Raw genomic sequence first — 18,594 nt, 5'->3', positions numbered from 1 at the left:
GTTCAGCGCTACATAACTGGTTCTTCTAACAGTGCGTCAGGCAGAAGCCAACATCAACTGCCAAGAAAAACGAGACAGGCGGCGAGGAAAAGAAAACGAGGGGTTTTTAAGCCTTAAATGGTTGAAAAACATAAATTATGGAGCAAAAAAAACATGCAGACGTCAGTCACCTTGCACTGGTTCAGAATAACGATCCCAGAGTTCTTGTAGTTCTTCTTCTTCACTTTGTATTTGGGATTTATGCACGGCCACTGCACCTGAAAGAGGGAAAGCTGAACGTTATTTTCCTCTCCTCTGTCTGATATACTATCACAGCCAGACCTCATCACAGACCTGATCACAGACCTGATCACAGACCTGATCACAGGCAGACCTGATCACAGACCTGATCACAGGCAGACCTGATCACAGACCTGATCACAGACCTGATCACAGCCAGACCTGATCACAGCCAGACCTGATCACAGACCTGATCACAGACCTGATCACAGCCAGACCTGATCACAGCCAGACCTGATCACAGACCTGATCACAGACCTGATCACAGACCTGATCACAGCCAGACCTGATCACAGCCACACCTGATCAAAAGACCTGATCACAGCCAGACCTGATCACAGACCTGATCACAGGCAGACCTGATCACAGACCTGATCACAGACCTGATTACAGCCAGACCTGATCACAGACCTGATCACAGACCTGATCACAGACCTGATCACAGCCAGACCTGATCACAGACCTGATCACAGCCAGACCTGATCAAAAGACCTGATCACAGACCTGATCACAGCCAGACCTGATCACAGCCAGACCTGATCACAGGCAGACCTGATCACAGACCTGATCACAGCCAGACCTGATCACAGCCAGACCTGATCACAGCCAGACCTGATCACAGACCTGATCACAGACCTGTGGAATGATTCCTACAGAAGCTCTTTCTAAGTGAAGCGTGTGCGATCAATAAATCGTTCGCTGACAGGTTTAAAAGTGACCTCACATTAACAGCAGCTGCTTCTTCCAGGTGACCCTGATAATTGCTCCTCCTCAGGTAAATCAGTGTGTCTGAGACTGTCTGTCTGAGCTGTGGGGATGATGGCAGCCTGCTAATGGGAAGCTAACAGCCTGCAGCCTGCAGCCGCCGCCCCCGATCACCTGCTCAGGTGACTTCATAACAGAGGCCTGCAGCAATCTAATTTCATCCTGTAGGTGGTGCTGTTTTTTTCCATAGCAGGAAGTCTGTTTGTCCAATCAGGAGACACGAAAGCGACAGCGGCACCGTCGCCTTCCTGTTTTTCTCCCAGAGTTATGGTGTGTTGTTTGAGCTCAGCATCGCTGCCTCTGCTGCTGCCGCTGACACACAAACAATCTCTGCTAAATGCAAATAAATCTTTAAACTCTCTGTGGGGATGTGTGAGGATCAGGGCATGGAGGCAGTTTGTCGTGCCGGCTCAACGCTAACAGAGGAAGTGACGTCTGAAGCCTCTGAGCTGAAGGTCTGTGGACACAGCGGCTTCTCCGTGATTTAATTGACTGACTGTGACTCTGTTCATTCTGCTCTCAGCCAACATTTTAAGAGCGAGATCTCATCTCAGTGATTTTCGCTCGTTTAAAGGAGATGTGATCTGGGCCGACATGGAGGCGAAATCCACTGAAAAACAGCGTGAGAGGGCAGCGTGTCACCACATGTGGGCGTGAAACAGAGTGGAGATGGCGTACTCAGCCCCTGATCGATAAGCAGGGGTGGAGAGGGTGCGTGACTGTGCTCGGGTGGCAATGAGGCCACTGGGTGAGCACACTCGAAGACCACAAGGTCAGCTGACACAGGCAGCGCAGGCGAGCCTGCCGAGGGCGGGGAGTTAGGGAGGGAGGAACGCTAACAGAGACTCTGCTGATGCGCACCCCTCCAACTTCACACCAGCGTCTGCAGAAGGTCATCAGGACGGCACAGAGCACCGCTGTGATGTCAGAGCAGAGCCTCTGACATCATCAGTGACAAGACCAGCAAACCCACACTGTCCACACCTTTCTCAAAATGAGCTCATCATTTGTGGGTCAGCTTGTAAAATGAAGCATTTCCACAAAAAATGAACATCCTCAGCGAACGTGGTAGTCACACTAACCAGACCGACCCGTGAGTTTTACCTTAGACATAACAAAACATTTGAACTCGTTTGCTTCAGGAAGTAATATCGAGCGACTCGTCATATTTGGTCATATGTAGAGGACTTTGTTTTGTAACTCGGCCAGTGATGCTCAGTAAGGAAGCCGGCACCGACCTCAGCTCTGATATCCTGAGAAAATAACCTCAGAGAAAATAACTAAAAATGATTTTTTTAGACATAATATTATAATATTATTATAATATTCTAATAATATTATTCTAATAATATTCTAATAATATTATTAGAATAATATTATTATAATAGTATTAGAATATTATAATACAATATTAGACATAATATGTGAATATTTGACCATTTTGAGTGTCGTAAAATGATTATTTTTGTCTGTCAGATAAATAAAGGACTTCAAGGAATAACAATGAGAGTCACTATTCTTTGAGATTATATACACGAACCAAACTGTTATTAAAGGCAGCGTCTGTAACAATAATAAAGAACTTTGCTGCTGGTTGCAGTTCAGCAGTTCCTCTGATCCATTATTCTCAGAGAGTTTGTTCTTGTTTCCCGTGTTTATGGCGCCTGTGAGCTCACAGATCAGTGATGCTGTATCAGGTTAGGTACCAGGGTCGACGTCCCTGGGCTGTATTTGACTCCAGTGGACGAAGCAAATCGAGCAGATGAAATTATTACAGACGTGCCTCTGAGCGCTGTGTGTAATCCAGCCTCAGCAGAAACACCACAAACACATTTGTCTTTGTAAGATTCGTCCCTGCACTCAGGTGAAAGCAGCTTCCTGGAGAGGTGCCGTTTAAATCCAGAGTGCTGTCAGACAGAAGCATGAACCACAGGCAGCTGCAGCAGGACACAATCCTTCAGCTGCACAAACAAGACCGCCGAGGATTCGCCCCGACTCCCTCACTCAGACCCGCCGAGACCGGGTGACTCTATTTGTGTTGGGATGGAGGACGGACGGAAGAACGGGGAGCTCCCCGGATACTTCAGCCCGGGGGGGCTTCTTGTTTCCGTGTCGCCGGTCAGGAGGAAGCTGCCAGCTGAGGAAGGAGGCCGATAAAGACATTTTATTTAAAAGGAGAAGAATGGAGAGAGCGAGAGTGGGACTGACAGCACGGCTCTTTGTGTCTGTGGGAGGCGAACAAGCTCTCCTCCTGTGCTGGCTTCCAGCAGCGTGAAGAAAAGGTTTCACGCTGAAGATAAAATGCACGCCCATTGCAACGACTCAAACAGCAGTCAGGAGTTTTCCTTCTTGGTGCGCTGCATAACCTCCAGGGCTGAAAATAGACTCCAACAATAAAAACAATAGAACTGCAGTTCCTGTGATCTGAGTTCTGTTTAAATGTCTTAATGTGCCTCGCCTGTGCTCCGTGTTACATCTCGTTATCCTGCTTTCTGTGTATTCCCTGTTTTACTTTGACAGTCCCGTGTTTCCTTCCTGTCTCGTGTGTCAGATTAGGTTCAGCTGTGTTTGCCTGCTGTTACGTATTCCCTCATTACCTCTGTATTTATTGTGTGTGCTTTCCTCAGACACTCACAGGCGTCTCTTGGAGAGGCAAACATCTTAGAGGTTTGCCAGTTTATAAGTGAATCACCGAACGTGTGAAAGCTGCGCTCTGGAATTCTCTGCATCGGCTGTTGTTTGTTTTAGGGTCGGAAAACCGGGCGGCGACAGTTTTAAGTCCTTTCTTTCAATCTTTCCATATAACTTCGCTGTGTTCAGCTGTGTTCGTCTCCACATTTCAATAAGATGTCCTAACATCCAAACCAGCCGATGAGGTCACAGTGAACACGTTCGTGTTTTCTGCCCGTGCGGTCTGTGGTCATATCCTTATGTGATGTCATCCAAAGACTACAGACAGAATATTAGACACAGCTCACCGAGCTGGCTGGGTTTATGAAAACTGGGATGTGGTTTTGTCGTACGGCCGCTCAACAGCCTTCCAGTGAAGATGTTGGGCTCTTTGTAATCAATAATGAGACAGCTGAGGATTCCTCGGCAGCTGATTGTTCCTGGCCTTTCAGCCGTGTGTTGTCATCTTCAGGGAATTTCCAGAGAAAACTCACAGCCGCAGCGTCTGTAAGCAGAACGGCATTAACGGACAGTCGGAGAGCGCCTTAATTAGCGGTCGTCTCCTTTCTGCAGCAGCTCTGCTCTCTGACAGCTGCGTCTTCATTAGCTCTCGGGGTAATCACTTCACACCCTCTGCCTAAATAACCTCGGAGGCACTTTAGCCCCCGAGGAGCATTTTAAAGGGTGGTCTCGCTGCTAATTGGTGCTTTTCTGGAAACCCGGAGGTGCAGGACCTAACGGAGATCAGGTCTTTTGTGCTTCAACCTGCCGAGTTCAAATGTGTTTAGCTCAAGAGAGGTCATCATTATAGGTCACCACTCCCCAGGCTGTTTCTCATTCCTCCTGTTTCATCTGTAATAATAAGGCTACTCTGTTTGTCAGTCCGGTTTCTAAACTGGAGTATCTGCACGTCCGGTTGCCACCATGGAGCATGAAGGAGGAGCTGTGCTGGTGTGGCCTGAGCTCGGAAAGAAAAGCGTCAGGACTTCTTTAAGTTTCTTGAAGACGTTTCATCCGAGAAGCTTCTTCAGTTCTAAGAGCAGCTGGTGGAGAGTCCCAGATTTAAGTCCTGTGGGAGTGTCGTGGACCTCCTATTGATCCTCTGCCTAATCACATGAGCCCAGGTGTGAAAGCAGGTGTGGGTCACAATCAGCCAGAGTTTCAGGTGAGCTTATTGTGAAACCTGGCCCCATCCCTATCATGTGATTTCCTGAGGTCAGATGGCCCAGGATGTGAGTGGGCGTTAAGACGTCTGGGGAGGATCTCAAAACTGGATTATAGATGCAAACAGTTGGTGTCGTAAGCCCCGCCCTCTGGGTGGGAGCAGCAGATCCAGAAGAAGGGGCAGAATGATGGAGCGCTCCGTCAGAACCTCCACCCAGCTGAGATTGTCTGACAACCTCATGACGCTGACTGAAGGATGACTCTGAAAACATCAGGTGTCTGTTGGTATACGTCACATGCTGCTGGCATCTTCTGATCGTCTCTCCTTTGAATGGAAACCTCGTAAGAGAAATTGTTGGAAAACTCCTGAGAGAATCAGGATGGCATGCGATGTATAAATGTTGCATCCATCTGGAAGACCCTTGTGGATTAGGGAGCAGCTGAAGGAAGATGCACCCCCATCAAAACACAGACATTAACGGTGTTTTCTGTTTTAGAGCAATCTCTGGTTTGTGTCACAGCTGCAAAAGATTTCCTTGGAAATCTTATTGAAATGTGGAGACGAATGCCAGCTGAACACGGGGAATTTATATGAAAAGTTTGAAAGAAATTAGGCGGACTTAAAACTGTCACCGCCCGGTTTTCCGACCCTAAAACAAACAACAGCCGATGCAGAGAATTCCAGAGCGCAGCTTTCACACATTCGGTGATTCACTTATAAACTGGCAAACCTAAGACTCCTGCAGGGCTGCCTCGCTGTCTCTCGGAGAGTCTGTGAGTGAATTCGTTTCACCCTGTAACTGTAATGGCGTGTCACAGCGTGTGAGCCGTGGTGTCGCTCAGTCTGACTCTCACTGAGCCATTAAATTGATTGAATAGCTGAAGGAGAAACAGGGTGAACAGATACCTGCCTCACAGGGAGCTTTCTCCTTCAGGGGCGTTGGGCAGAGCAAATTAAATATTAACTGCATCTACTGTAGCTGCTCCAGCAGGAGGAAAACTACATGAGAGGTTTCTGGTACAATATGACACGATCAGGCTACACGTCAGGCATCAAACATTTAAATAACCTGCCTGATATCGACTGCTCTAAAGCTCTCCTGTGCAGTACACCGTTTATGTTTTGGAAGCTTTTCCAGCATATCCAACAGACTGGATCAAGATCTGAGGAATTCAAACTCCATCGCCTTTAAATTCCCATCGAGTTCCTCAAACTTTAACAATGATCCTTCTGGAAGAGGCCACTGCAATCAAGGGATACTGCTCACATGACCGCGGGGTGTCCGTGGCCTGAAGACATGTTTGGGTACATGTTTCATGTCAAAGTTAGATCTTCAAGAATCCAAGAACTGGATGGTTCCCAGCAGGAGTTAAGCTCTGACTCATTAGGCAGGATTTGTATTTTTCCAGTGACTGATGGTGAGGATGGCTGATACTTGAGGGGTCTGGATGTGATTCATGCTAAGCTAACAAAGGTGCAGGGCTCGCAAAATTTCAAAATCCCTGGTTGCCCTTCGGGCAGGGACTCTTCAGTTTTGGTAGCCCAAAATAAATTTAAGTAGCCCAAATAAAAAAGAGAGCAATTTTTTGATTGATGTTTTGTTTCCTGTTTTGTTTCCTTTACAATATTATACATTAAAGTATAATATTGTAAAGGAAACAAAACATTAATCAAAAAATTGTTGAAAAACAAATTACAACATTGTATAAAAATTACAATCATCAACTCAAATACTTGGTTCTAATTGAACAGAAAGTTCTATGAACTTGTAAGAACTGTGTAGGACATGAATCCGTCTGTGTCAGATCCTGAAATTGAAATCTCCACTGAAGTCACGGGTAAGAGGCAAGTGGAACCAAGATCGAGGCCATTTGCTTTTTGAAGTTTGCAAAGACTGCTAAATTGTGCCAGTGGTAGTTCACTCTTTGCAACATAGTAGCTGTTCTAAACAGATTTTCAGGTTTATTTTTAGTATGTTATTTGCAATTGGTGTTTGTTCTGGGAAAGATATTGCAGACTGAGCAATAATGCATTTCTTGCATTTCTCATGGGTTCTAATGGGGGCCTTTCTTAAAATGACTGGTCCCAGTAACAAAGGCGCTTGTCGACTCAGAAATCGAGAGAAAACCAACAACACACCCGGCAGAACATTATGTTATTTACACGGGTGCACATAAGTGGTCTGCATGTGCGCATTCGCTGTCAAAATAAAAGACGCGCACCAGATAAGAAGTTGCAACGCGCGTTTGCGTCCATATAAAAAGCTGTTTCTGTCCGCTAGAGTGGAATTTTCACAGCACATTCTGCACCACATCTCTGTGCGTTCATCATTTGTTTGAAGCCAGCTCACCTCCTGCAACCACTTTTCCGAGAATATGCGCTTCTTTTGTGGTTCGGACTCCTTCTGACATTTCTTTGGAGGTGGAGGAACATCACAGTAATTGCTTAAAGGAGCTTCTTCGAAGTCTTTAAGAGTTCTAAACTTTAAGAGTCTGTCCTCCTCCAGAAAATCTTATGTAGGCAAACACGCGTTGCAACTTCTTATCTTGTGCGCGTTTTTTATTTTGACAGCGAATGCGCACCTGCGGACCACTTATGTGCAGCCCTGGTTATTTAGCTCGTCATATTGCAGCCACAGAAATTCTTTTGTCCATGAAACCATAAAGCTGCACTTTCTTTTTGCCTTATAGTCTGATTTGTCATAACTTCTCCGTTTTGTGGTAAGCTTTTCTTTGGCTGTCACTTCTTCACCCTGACCTGTCTTATTTGGCTCAGCAGAACTAAAATATAAATCCTGCTGCTTTTACACACGCACTCACATAAGCTCAGCGATTCTCTGCGCGATCAACCTCTCACATGTTTAAGCTGCGGGAGATTTCACTTGTCATGTTTGCATAGTAAGCTAACGATTAATAAGACGATGTCAGAGGAATTGGTGCACAAATTATCATCACTCACAGATCAGTGCTGTCGCTCTCTATACACAGTTCGCACGATTGCAAAGTGAAAGCAAAAAAACAAGCGCAAATTCAAACGCGATTTCAATATGTCACATATTGACAGTGGCTCACCGATGCCAATGACATAATTACCCAGCTACATTTCCGAAAGAATGCAAAAGCATTGACATATATTTTTCCTTCCTACGATAGCCCGACGGGCAGGGCAGAGATAGATTTTGGTAGCCCGACTGGAAGAATCGCTAGCCCCGGGACGTCGGGCTTGTCATGTACATGAAACTGATATCCTATAAATCCACATAAACACATATTTAATTTGATTTCCTGTAAACAGTCAAAGAACACACAGCTGAATCACAATCATTTCCCAGCAATTACAACAATCAGTGAACGCATCACGCTTCAAACACGCTCTCAGAAGACAGAGGGTTGAAGTATGAATCACACGCGGTCGGCTCAGGTTTTAGAGGACAGCCTCACCTGCCGTCCATCGATGGCGCCTCTCATCTCTTTGAACGTAGCCTCGAACTCACCGATATAGTCGTGTTTCCCGTTTGAGTCCCAGTCCCATACGGTGCACTGAGTGGACACAAACACAGAAACAGTTATTCCATCCGAATGATCCAAGGCCGGATCCCAGCTTCATCACTGTTCCGTGTCCTGCTATTTACGGCTGTGACCCACAAAGCTTCTGCTCGCTCATTAATTGGATGTTTGCCTTGAACTGAAGGAGATCATTTCAGACTGAACCTGTGTTTTTGTTCTTGTTGTTTTTAGGTCACAGCTTGTTCGGCAAATCGAAACACAGAAGCGGTTCAGCCCGGAGCTGAGGTGTGAGCGGTGCATGGCAGGAGGAGGTCTGTCCAAGCCTCCACATCAAATAGGATTTCCTGCATTCACATGATTGTGTTTCTGGTTTATTTCGGCACACTGTGGTTTCTAACGAGTCGACCGCGTCTCTCTGGGCAGCAGAGACTGAAACCACGAGGAGGCATGTAGAGAGAAAGATATTAGTTTGGTGCAGCTTTTAAAAATCATTCACATTCATTGAAACTGTGAAAATAAACTTGAGTAAAACTCAAAGCGAAATATAACAAATGCAGCAGCGGCTCGGTGATGCAATGGAAACAGACACTCGTGTCATTAATATGTAGATTCAGAGCGTCGCTGTTAGGATGTGAAATAAATATGAGGATGTGTCGAGCCCGAGTTAAACCTCACTGTACCGCACTTCAAAGAAACGCCCAGCTGGAGGCTTCGTCCACCTGACGAGTCCTCCCAGCGGAGTGAGCGGACAGCTCGCGCTGGCAGCACCGTGACCAGAACGGGAAGTAAACGAGAAGAGACGGCGGACTGAATCCAGGACAGTTTGACAGGGTTCATGAAAAATAGATAGGAGGAGGTGAAGAGGAGCGCTGGCAGTCTGCGAGCCGGAGAGGAAGAGCTGCATGGCTTTACAAACACACACAGTCTCGTGTTCCAGTTCCACTCTGCTGGTTTAATCTTTTCATATATTCATGCAGGAGTTTCACTGAACATTTACTGCGTGTCCCATCCATCTTTGTGAGGAGCAATTAGAGTTTCATGAGTCACTGTTTTCCCAGTGCGTGCTCAGAGGCTCTACACAGGAGCTCTGTAATCCTGGAAACACTCGGGAAGTTTGAGGATTTAGAAACGTTCTGACATGTAAAAAGGTTTGACTATGTTTCTGCGTCATCCGTCAGAACGAAGCAGATCGCTGATGCTGATCATGTCAGAGGTCAGACTGACTCCTCCTCAGCAGCTTCTCCAGCTAAACCAACCTGTAGCTGTGGTTCACATCTGTGCCTCAAGCTTCCAGCTGAAAACTGATGAATGCAATTAACAGCAACTAAATCAGGTGAGTTTAGAGGCTAAACCTGAAAAAGGAAAGACAAACCATGGGCCTCGGTCTCCTGATCCAACCAGCTCTTCAGGGAGTCTGAGCTCGTGTCTACGGCTGAGCCCGGACGCCCTTCAGAGGAAGCTCACCTCCATCATTTGTATGAACCATCTCATTCTTTCGTTCACCAGCCACAGCTCGAGGCCGTTGGTGAGATCTACATCGCTGCCTTCATGCCCACACTTCACCATCAGAGTTCTTCACACTCAGCTGCAGACCACCAGCGTGAGTCTAAACATGAGCAAATTGAACATCATCATCCACACAAAGCACAGATGAGATCCTCAGCCCACCCGAACCTCAGCTGTGCCCAAATTTCCCGAGCGTTAATGTCGTGAAAGAGTGGGCGATGGAGTCGAAGGAGGTCCAAGCAGACCAGCTCCCCGCTCTTTAAAAGTACCACGTGTGGTTGTCTTCTGCAGGTTTAACTCATTGACCTACTCCCAGTTAGACACGACTGCAGAACCTGTGCAACAAATGAGCCATTCTACTGTCTGGGCCATGAGCACCTTCATCATCAGAAGATCAGGAACATCCTCAGAAACAGGTACAAACCCTCCTGTGGGCTCAGAGGACGTCTACCAGTGGAGGACTGTGGAAAAGCTGAATTTCCTGATGAATCTCAGGGATTAGTGACAGAAACAGAAGACGATACAACCCCACATCAAACCCACACAGACTCAAATCTGACCATCCTTCAGAGACATCCTCCACCCTCTGTTTTGATCTCTGAGAAGGATTCGCCCTGCGGCAGTAATGAGCCCAAACACTCGTCGAAGCTTTGAAGAACTACTCGACTTTGGTAAAAACGTGTCTGTGTTTGCTGAAGGGATGAGTCGCAAACATCTGGAGTCAAGTGTGCGAGCAAATTAGATCAGTGTGGGTAAATCTGCATCTGCTTTTATATGCACACGTTACTGTGAGCCTGATTATTTCTGGGTGTAAATGTGTGTGTGTGTCCTTCCCTCCTCATTATACTGAAGATCAGCAGCAGCAGAGACGGCAGCAGCTGTGTAAAAACCTCCTCTTCGCACAAATTAGCAGCGCTTTCTATTCATCTACCTGAGAGGCGACACGCTGAGAGTTTTAATGAGCTGTCGCACTCACGGCTTCATTCACTCAGCTGCATTAGCAGCTCAGAGGATGCATCACCCAAATCCTGAGACCTGTGATGTCCTGTCTCAGAGAGCAGCCTCACCTTTAACGTCGATAACCGGCAGCCGGTGTCACGCAACAATAATGCGAGCTGTTCCTGCTCGCTCGCTCCTTTCTCATCCTGCTGATCTTAAATGTTTTCGTCCTGAGTTTGCAGATAACTCATCTTTAGTATTTCTTCTTTCTTCAGCATTTTGGATCATTTTCTGCTGCTTTGTTGTAAAATCACTCATTCTTTCTAGGTGTGTCAAATATCTTCACATCTGTACTAAAATAAAACTGTGGCGTGGGTGTGGTCTCTGGCCGGCTGCAGAGGAGGGGTGACGCAGCGAGCTCCCGGGGCGGCGCAGGGGCGGGGTGAACAGGTGTGCTGGGAAGTGAACGTGACTCTTTATATGTTCACAGTGACAGTCGGAGGGGAGTGTCTGTGTCCCACTGTAAAGAAGTGCTGTCACCACGTCCGTGCACCTACGCGATGCTATCGAGCCTTCGGCTCAGATGCTGCTGAGCATTTTTCAACGCGATTTGAACAACTTGTGTCCAGTCCCTCTGAGTCGTCCTCCGTAGACGGATTACTCTCTCATCTGGACTCTGTTGTTGCACCTCTAAGACTCAGGCAGTGTAAACCAAAGGCCAGTCCTTGGCTAACCGATTTTACTCGAGCCATTAGATGTGAAAGGCGATGGAAAAAGGACAGGCTCTACATCTCTCTGGAAGCTCTTAAGGCGAGCTGGAAAGCTTACCAGAGGGCAGCAAAGACCGCCAAAAACTCAAAACTATTTTTCACAACTTATTGCTGTTAATTCACACAACCCTCGTGTTTTGTATAATACCATAAATTCTGTACTGAACGCAGAGGATCGTGTTCTTTTGCAGTCTTCTGAGGTTATGTGTGATAAGTTTCTTAATTTCTTTGTGGATAAGGTTGCCGGTTTGAGACCCTCCACTTTATCTTTTGTTGACCCGGCTGAGATGTTCCCTGTTTAAATTTGCTTATTGCTTTCCAACCAATTGTTCTACCTGAACTTGAGAAGCTTGTGTTAACTGCTAACCCGTGTGGTTCTCCGAATGATGTTGCTCATCCCCGTTTTCTGAAAGAGGTGTTTCCTACTTTTGGACCACATATTCTGAACCTAATTAATACCAGCCTCTTGTCAGGTCAAGTACCAAGCGAGTTTAAGCATGCAGTTATTCACCCCTAACTTAAGAAGCCAGGCTCAGATATTTCAGTTCAGTCAAACTGTAGACCCATCTCTAAACTTCCTTTTCTGAGTAAGATCTTGGAAAAGGTTGTTCACACTCAGCTGATGGATTATCTAAACAACTCTCAGATGTTTGAAGTTTTTCAGTCCGACTTTAGGCCGTTTCATAGCACAGAGACAGCTCTCATAAAGGTTATGAACGATATCCTGGTAACGACGGCCTGTGGTAAACATGTAGTGCTTATACTACCAGATATGACTGCTGCATTCGACACAGTGGATCACGACCTGCTGATCTCTCGATTACAGCTTTGTGTGGGCAATTCTGGCTTGGCACTCCTGTGGATAAAATCACATCTGTCAAACAGGAGCTTCTGTGTTAAGTTGGGCTCGTCATCGTCCTCTGTGGCCCCTCTGCCGTGGGGTGTCCCACAGGGATCTATTCTTGGGCCATTACTGTTTTCATCTCCTGCCACTGGGTGCGATCTTTCGTAAACACAAAGTTTCATTTCATCTATATGCTGATGATTGCCAGCTTTATTTTCCTTTCAGTCGTTCTGATAGCTCCACAATTAGACTCCTGCTTGATTGCCTTAGTGATGTTAAGTCATGGATGCTCTAAACTTTTTAAATTTTAACGAACGTAAAACGGAAGCAATTCTGTTCGGCCCGAATCGTTCCTCTGATATCCCTGATGTTGACCTTGCTGCTCTGACCCCTCACCTGAACAGCTCGATTACCAATCTTGGGTTAAAAACCGACTCTGCACTTACCTTTGATGGCCACGTGAATGCGGTGGTGAAATCGTCATTCTATCAACTCAGGCGTCTGTCGAAGGTCAAACCTTTTCTTTCAAGGCGTGACTTGGAGACTGTTATCCATGCTTTTATAACCTCACGCTTGGATTATTGTAACTCCCTTTTAACAGGGGTTGGACCGGGCACTCTGACACGCCTGCAACTAGTCCAGAAATGCTGCGGCACGGTTTTTATCTGGTAGAAGGACATTTGAGCACATTACTCTGGTCCTGGCCTCCCTGCACTGGCTTCCAATTGAATTTAGGATTCATTTTAAAGTTCTTTTATTGGTTTTTAAATCTTTCAATGGTCTGGCACCTGCGTATCTGTCTGATTTGCTGAAGCCCTATGTCCCCACTCGTTCGCTCCGGTCAGCTGAGCAGCTGTTGCTCTCAGTCCCCAAATCACGGCTGAAACTGAGAGGAGAGCGAGCGTTCTCTATCGTGGGTCCTAAGCTTTGGAATAATCTTCCTCTTCACATTAGGCGATCGACATCAGTGCTGGTTTTTAAATCCAGATTGAAAACGCATTTTTATTCACTGGCTTTTGACTCAGTGGTTGACTGACTTGTATTTTATTGTTTTTGCTATGTTTATTATTTTATCGTATTTATTATTCTTATGGGATCTATTATGTTTCTATTGTTCACCACTTTGGTCGGCCTTGTGTGTTTTTAAAGTGCTATATAAATAAACTATGATGATGATGATGATGTGTCTTGTTTGTGTGTAAAGGGTCCAACTTCAAAAACGTTTTTAACATTAAGTTAGGGGGGAAGTGCCGGGGATTCCCATGATGCACTTCTTCTTCACTCACTGTGTATTAGCAGACCTCTCTGCATTGAATCATATCTGTTATTAACCTCTGTCTCTCTTCCACAGCATGTCTTTATCCTGTCTTCCTTCTCTCACGTCAACCAATCACAGCAAATGGCCCCGCCCCTCCCCGAGCCTGGTTCTGCTGGAGGTTTCTTCCTGTTAAAAGGGAGTTTTTCCTTCCCACTGTCGCCAAAGTGCTGCTCATAGGGGGTTCAGTTCAGTTCAGTTCAGTTCATTTTTATTTCAAACATTTCAAACATGTGCCTTCACAATCATTACAAAATATCATTCCATTATTTGTTTGAAAAGGAGTAGGCTGAAGTATTTACTTATTTGTCCCTACCCCCTCAAGTTTTACCTCTCATTCATTTAATTTTTTTTTGTCTTAAATTAAACAAACAACATATGAAACATATAAACATATGAAGTAAAACAAAACATAACATACATATCAAAAACAAGAAATTAGCAAGCCCCACCACAGTATAGTTTCTTTCATATGAAAAATACAGAATGTGTATATTTGCAGATACACAAGTTATGGAAAAACAACAAACCAAAACAAAACAAAAAAACAAAAAAACAACCAAAAAAGAACCGCAACACCATTACCAGCAACATTACCGTCCTGGGTTAACCCCGTTTTCTTCATTCTTATACTTATTTAAAATTAGGTTTTTATATTTTACTTTAAACTGTTTTATGTTTTGACTGTCTTTTATTTCTTCTGTTAGACTGTTCCATAATTTAACTCCTGCAATTGAGATTGACATAGTTCTTAAAGTTGTTCTAGCACTTTGTATTTTTAAATTCCATTTCCCTCTTAAGTTATACCCACCTTCTCTTTCTATGAACAATTTACAGATTTCTTTGGGAAGCAATTTATTTCTGACTTTATACATTATTTGCGCTGTTTTAAGCTTCACCAAGTCTTGGAATTTAATAGCTTGCATTTTGACAAAGAGTGCATTTGTATGGTCCCTGTACCCTACATTATTTATTAATCTAATGGCCCTTTTCTGTATTATAGTTATTGTTTGTGTGTTACTTTTGTATGTGTTTCCCCAGACCTCTACACAGTAGCTCATATATGGCAGTAGTAAAGCACAGTATAAAATGTGCAGTGCTTTCTGATCCAACATATGCTTTGCTTTTCCCAGGACGGCAATGCCCCGTGCCAATTTCCCCCGAACATAAGTAATGTGTGGCTTCCAACAGAGCTTGTGGTCAATGATCACCCCAAGAAATTTTATTTCATTTACTCTTTCTAAATATACATTGTCAACACATATTTCTACTTCGATGTTTTTCTTTTGGTTTCCAAACAACATAAATTTGGTTTTATCGAGATTCAATGATAATTTATTTATATCAAACCACTTCTTTAATATCGTTAATTCCTGTGTGATCATTTCCAAAACCTGTGGCAATTCCCCACCTGCACACAGTATATTTGTGTCATCTGCAAATATTACAAACTTTAAAATCTCCGATACTCTGCAGATATCATTTAAGTACATAATAAACATTTTTGGACCCAGTACTGAACCTTGAGGTACTCCACAAGCTATATCCATCAAATTAGATTTATATTCATTTATTTGTACATATTGTTGCCTATTCCCTACATAGCTTTTTAACCATTCCAAAACCACTCCCCTAAACCCGTACTTTTCCAGTTTTTTTAATAGAATTTCATGATTAACAGTATCAAACGCCTTCTTTAGATCTAAGAAAACTCCGAGCGCATACCTCTTATTATCCATACATTCCGTTATCTTTTCCATTAAATCTATCAGTGCCAAAGCTGTTGATCTGTTGTTTCTGAACCCATACTGACTATCTGTCATTAATTCATATTTTTCCACAAAACTGTCAAATCTTTTTATGAAGAGTTTTTCCAGTATCTTAGAGAACTGGGAGAGTATTGACACTGGTCTATAGTTTGTAAAATTATGTCTTTCACCGGTTTTGTAAATGGGAATAACTTTAGCAACTTTCATTTTTTGTGGAAAAACTCCTTTTTGAAACGACAAGTTGAATATATATTTTAATGGTTTTACGATACCATCAATAACTGTCTTTACCGTTACCATATCAATATCATTCCAGTCTGTACTGGTTTTGTTCTTAAGTCCTCTAACCATGTCATAAATCTCTTTCTCTTCCACTGCTCTTAAAAACATTGAGCTACTATTCCTTTCAATATTTTCACCAGTGTCCCTTTCTATTCCATCAACCTTTATTTCTTCTGCCAGTTTTGGCCCTATGTTTACGAAGAATTCATTAAAGCCATTTACTATCTCCTCCATGTTATTAATACTTCTTGTCCCTTCTATAAAGTACCCAGGGTAATCATTATTCCTTGATTCATTTTTGATTATTCTGTTTAATACATTCCATATATCTCTTGTGTTATCTTTATTGTGTTCTAACCTTTTAATGTAATACTCTCTTTTACAATATGATTGTTGGGTTTTTCTCTGTATGTACTATTGTAGGGTCGACCTTACAATGTAAAGCACCTTGAGGCGACTGTTGTTGTGATTTGGCGCTGTGTAAATAAAGTTGAATTGAATTGAAGTTAGGACTCATGATGTTATAATACAGGGTATAAGTTATTGTGCAGCTATAAAGACTTTACCTTGCCTAATGAACAGCACTGTGCAAGAATCTTGAGCCAAGTCTCACTTCTCTATCTGTTGTAAGAAAAATGAACAGCAGGTGCAGCGATTTAATGAAACCTGTTTGTACAATTCTAACAACCTTCATCTATCTATGCTTCCACAGACGGTGTGTTTGGATCATTGTCACGGTGAAAAATGAAGCTGCTGTCAATCAGATGTTTCCAGATGTTACTGCATCTGGTGGCTCAACACCTGACTATTCTTTTCAGCATCTGTAATTCTATGAATTTTGATAAGATCTCTAATGCTACTGGCGAATGAGACGTGTCACGAGACATGAAGTGCTTAAGTAGAGTATCTTGATGCATGCTCAGCTGACTGCATGTTTCCCGAACCTCATAAAAAGTTCATTCAGTGGTGCAAATGTGCTGTTCATAAGGTTGGAAACCTGCAGCCAGCTGAGCCTGAAACATTTCTCCCACTGAAACGTCCAGATGAACAGAATCAACCTTTTGGGACTTAAGTAGATCAGAGAAGCACTATATAAGAATTGGTCCATTTACCATACATACTGATGATGATTTGAACCAAGAATGCCTTTCCTCCCACTTCTCTTCACTAAGAATGGCTTCCTGACAGCCGCTCTTCCTCTGAGAACATTTCTGATGGGTGAACAGTGAACAGCAGATGAATCTCCTCAGTCCTGTGTGAGGTCTTTGCTGAATTTTTCACATTTTTTAAGAACATAAACGTTAGATGTTGTTCCTATTATCTAGATAGTTTTTAGCCCTCCCACGCCCCCCTTTGCCACATTTTCAGCTAACAGAAATCTGGGAATCACCCTGTTGGTGCAAAAACTCTGTGTGGGCGTCACAGTGGTGAACCGCTGCCTGTGATACGTCGCCCAGCCGACGACTGCTCTTCTGTCTTTTGGCTAAAGGCACTAAAATGTAATTAGCAGGAAGTTAGCTAGTGCGGCCAGTCTCTGCATCGTACCAGCTCGGGTGGATTTTCACTGCAGCTGTAAACAGATAATTACAACACTGAGCTTTATCCAGGTGTTTGGAGCTATGAGACACAGGGCTGTTCATGTAACAGAAACCTCCCCCACATCTGTGTTCACCTCACAGGAAAAATAAAACATTAATATCAGAGCAGCATTTTAATTTGAAAGGTTTTCTCCTCGATGACGGATGTTTAGGCGCAGTAACTGGGCCTCGGCGCTAAATGAGCTTTTAGAAGCAGCAGGTTTTCAGCCTGAAGCAGAACAACATGAAGCAAACAGCCTGCTTCAGTCTGCTAAAGCTGCCGATGACAGTTATTAATCACCTTTATTTGTCTCCCTTCAGGAACCCATTAAATGATATCCAGCAGCTATAAGCCTGCCTCTGTCTGACCCCATTTAATAAAGTCCATCTCTATTCGTCTCTGTGCAGCTTTAACCTGACAGCCGCACAGGCTCTGATGAAAATGGCTTCAGGTAACGATAACAAACCTCCACTCGGACGGGATTCATGTCTGCAGGTGAATTTTAATATTACCTGCCTGTTTGCTGATCTCAAGAGTTATTCTCAGCTCCTCCCCAGCTGTAAGGATTACACCTGAGAGTACTTCCTGTTTTTCAGTGCACTGGCTCCTCCTCCTGTTTCTCATTAATAGCAGATTGTGTTATCAGTGTTTGGGCATCGTAGCAGTTTTTCTTGATCAATCTGAGAACAGTGCGATCGCTTTTATTTTGAAAGTCTTGCTGGAGGATCGCAGCTCAGTTCTAACAAGTAAAGACACAAACAGCCTGCCTGCTGCCCCTCGGTAAGCTTCCAGAATTCGCCCACTAAGAAGAAAGCAGGGTTTTAGTGAGGGAGGTCTTAAACGTGGCTGTGATTTATGCAGTCAGTGAAATCCCCGTGTGCGTGGAGTAGATCAGATTTAAAGTCAACGTTTCCATTTTATCTGCTAAGCTTTTTAAAAGTGTTTTGCCATAATTTGACCCTCGGCGCCTCGTCTGTATTAGCTGGCTCTTTTTTCTTACTTTGAAATCTTTTTTTTATAAATTCCTGCATTTTCTAAACTGCAGTTTGCTGAACTTTAATTTGAATCAGAAGAGGTAACAGAAATGTGGAGGTAAGTCATAGTGGCTGTGAGTGCACGTCATGCTTTTAATGTGAAACAGTCAGAAAGAAAACAATGTTTTGTTGTAAAAGTAAACCGGTTCTCCTCCCGGCTGAACCAGCCGGA

At 44.1% G+C, this 18,594-nt stretch overlaps 1 protein-coding gene across 1 annotated transcript in view; it reads right to left on the bottom strand.

Moving 5' to 3' along the window:
- Nucleotides 1-18,594, bottom strand: part of cpne4a (copine IVa) — a 95,830-nt gene that overhangs the window by 39,866 nt on the left and 37,370 nt on the right. Inside the window, exons 7-8 of the mRNA XM_085366025.1 lie at nt 8,320-8,418; nt 171-257 (exon numbers count right to left, since the gene is read on the bottom strand). Coding sequence (XP_085222151.1) covers nt 171-257; nt 8,320-8,418 — 186 coding nt within the window. The remainder of the gene's footprint in view (nt 1-170; nt 258-8,319; nt 8,419-18,594) is intronic.

The sequence above is a fragment of the Diplotaxodon limnothrissa genome, linkage group LG11, assembly GCF_057381915.1.
Source record: "Diplotaxodon limnothrissa isolate DT_005_m linkage group LG11, D_limnothrissa_male_GT1.1, whole genome shotgun sequence".
NCBI lineage: Eukaryota > Metazoa > Chordata > Actinopteri > Cichliformes > Cichlidae > Diplotaxodon > Diplotaxodon limnothrissa.
The sequence above is the reverse complement of the archived record's forward strand: the minus strand, read 5'-3'. Positions and strand labels throughout refer to the sequence as shown.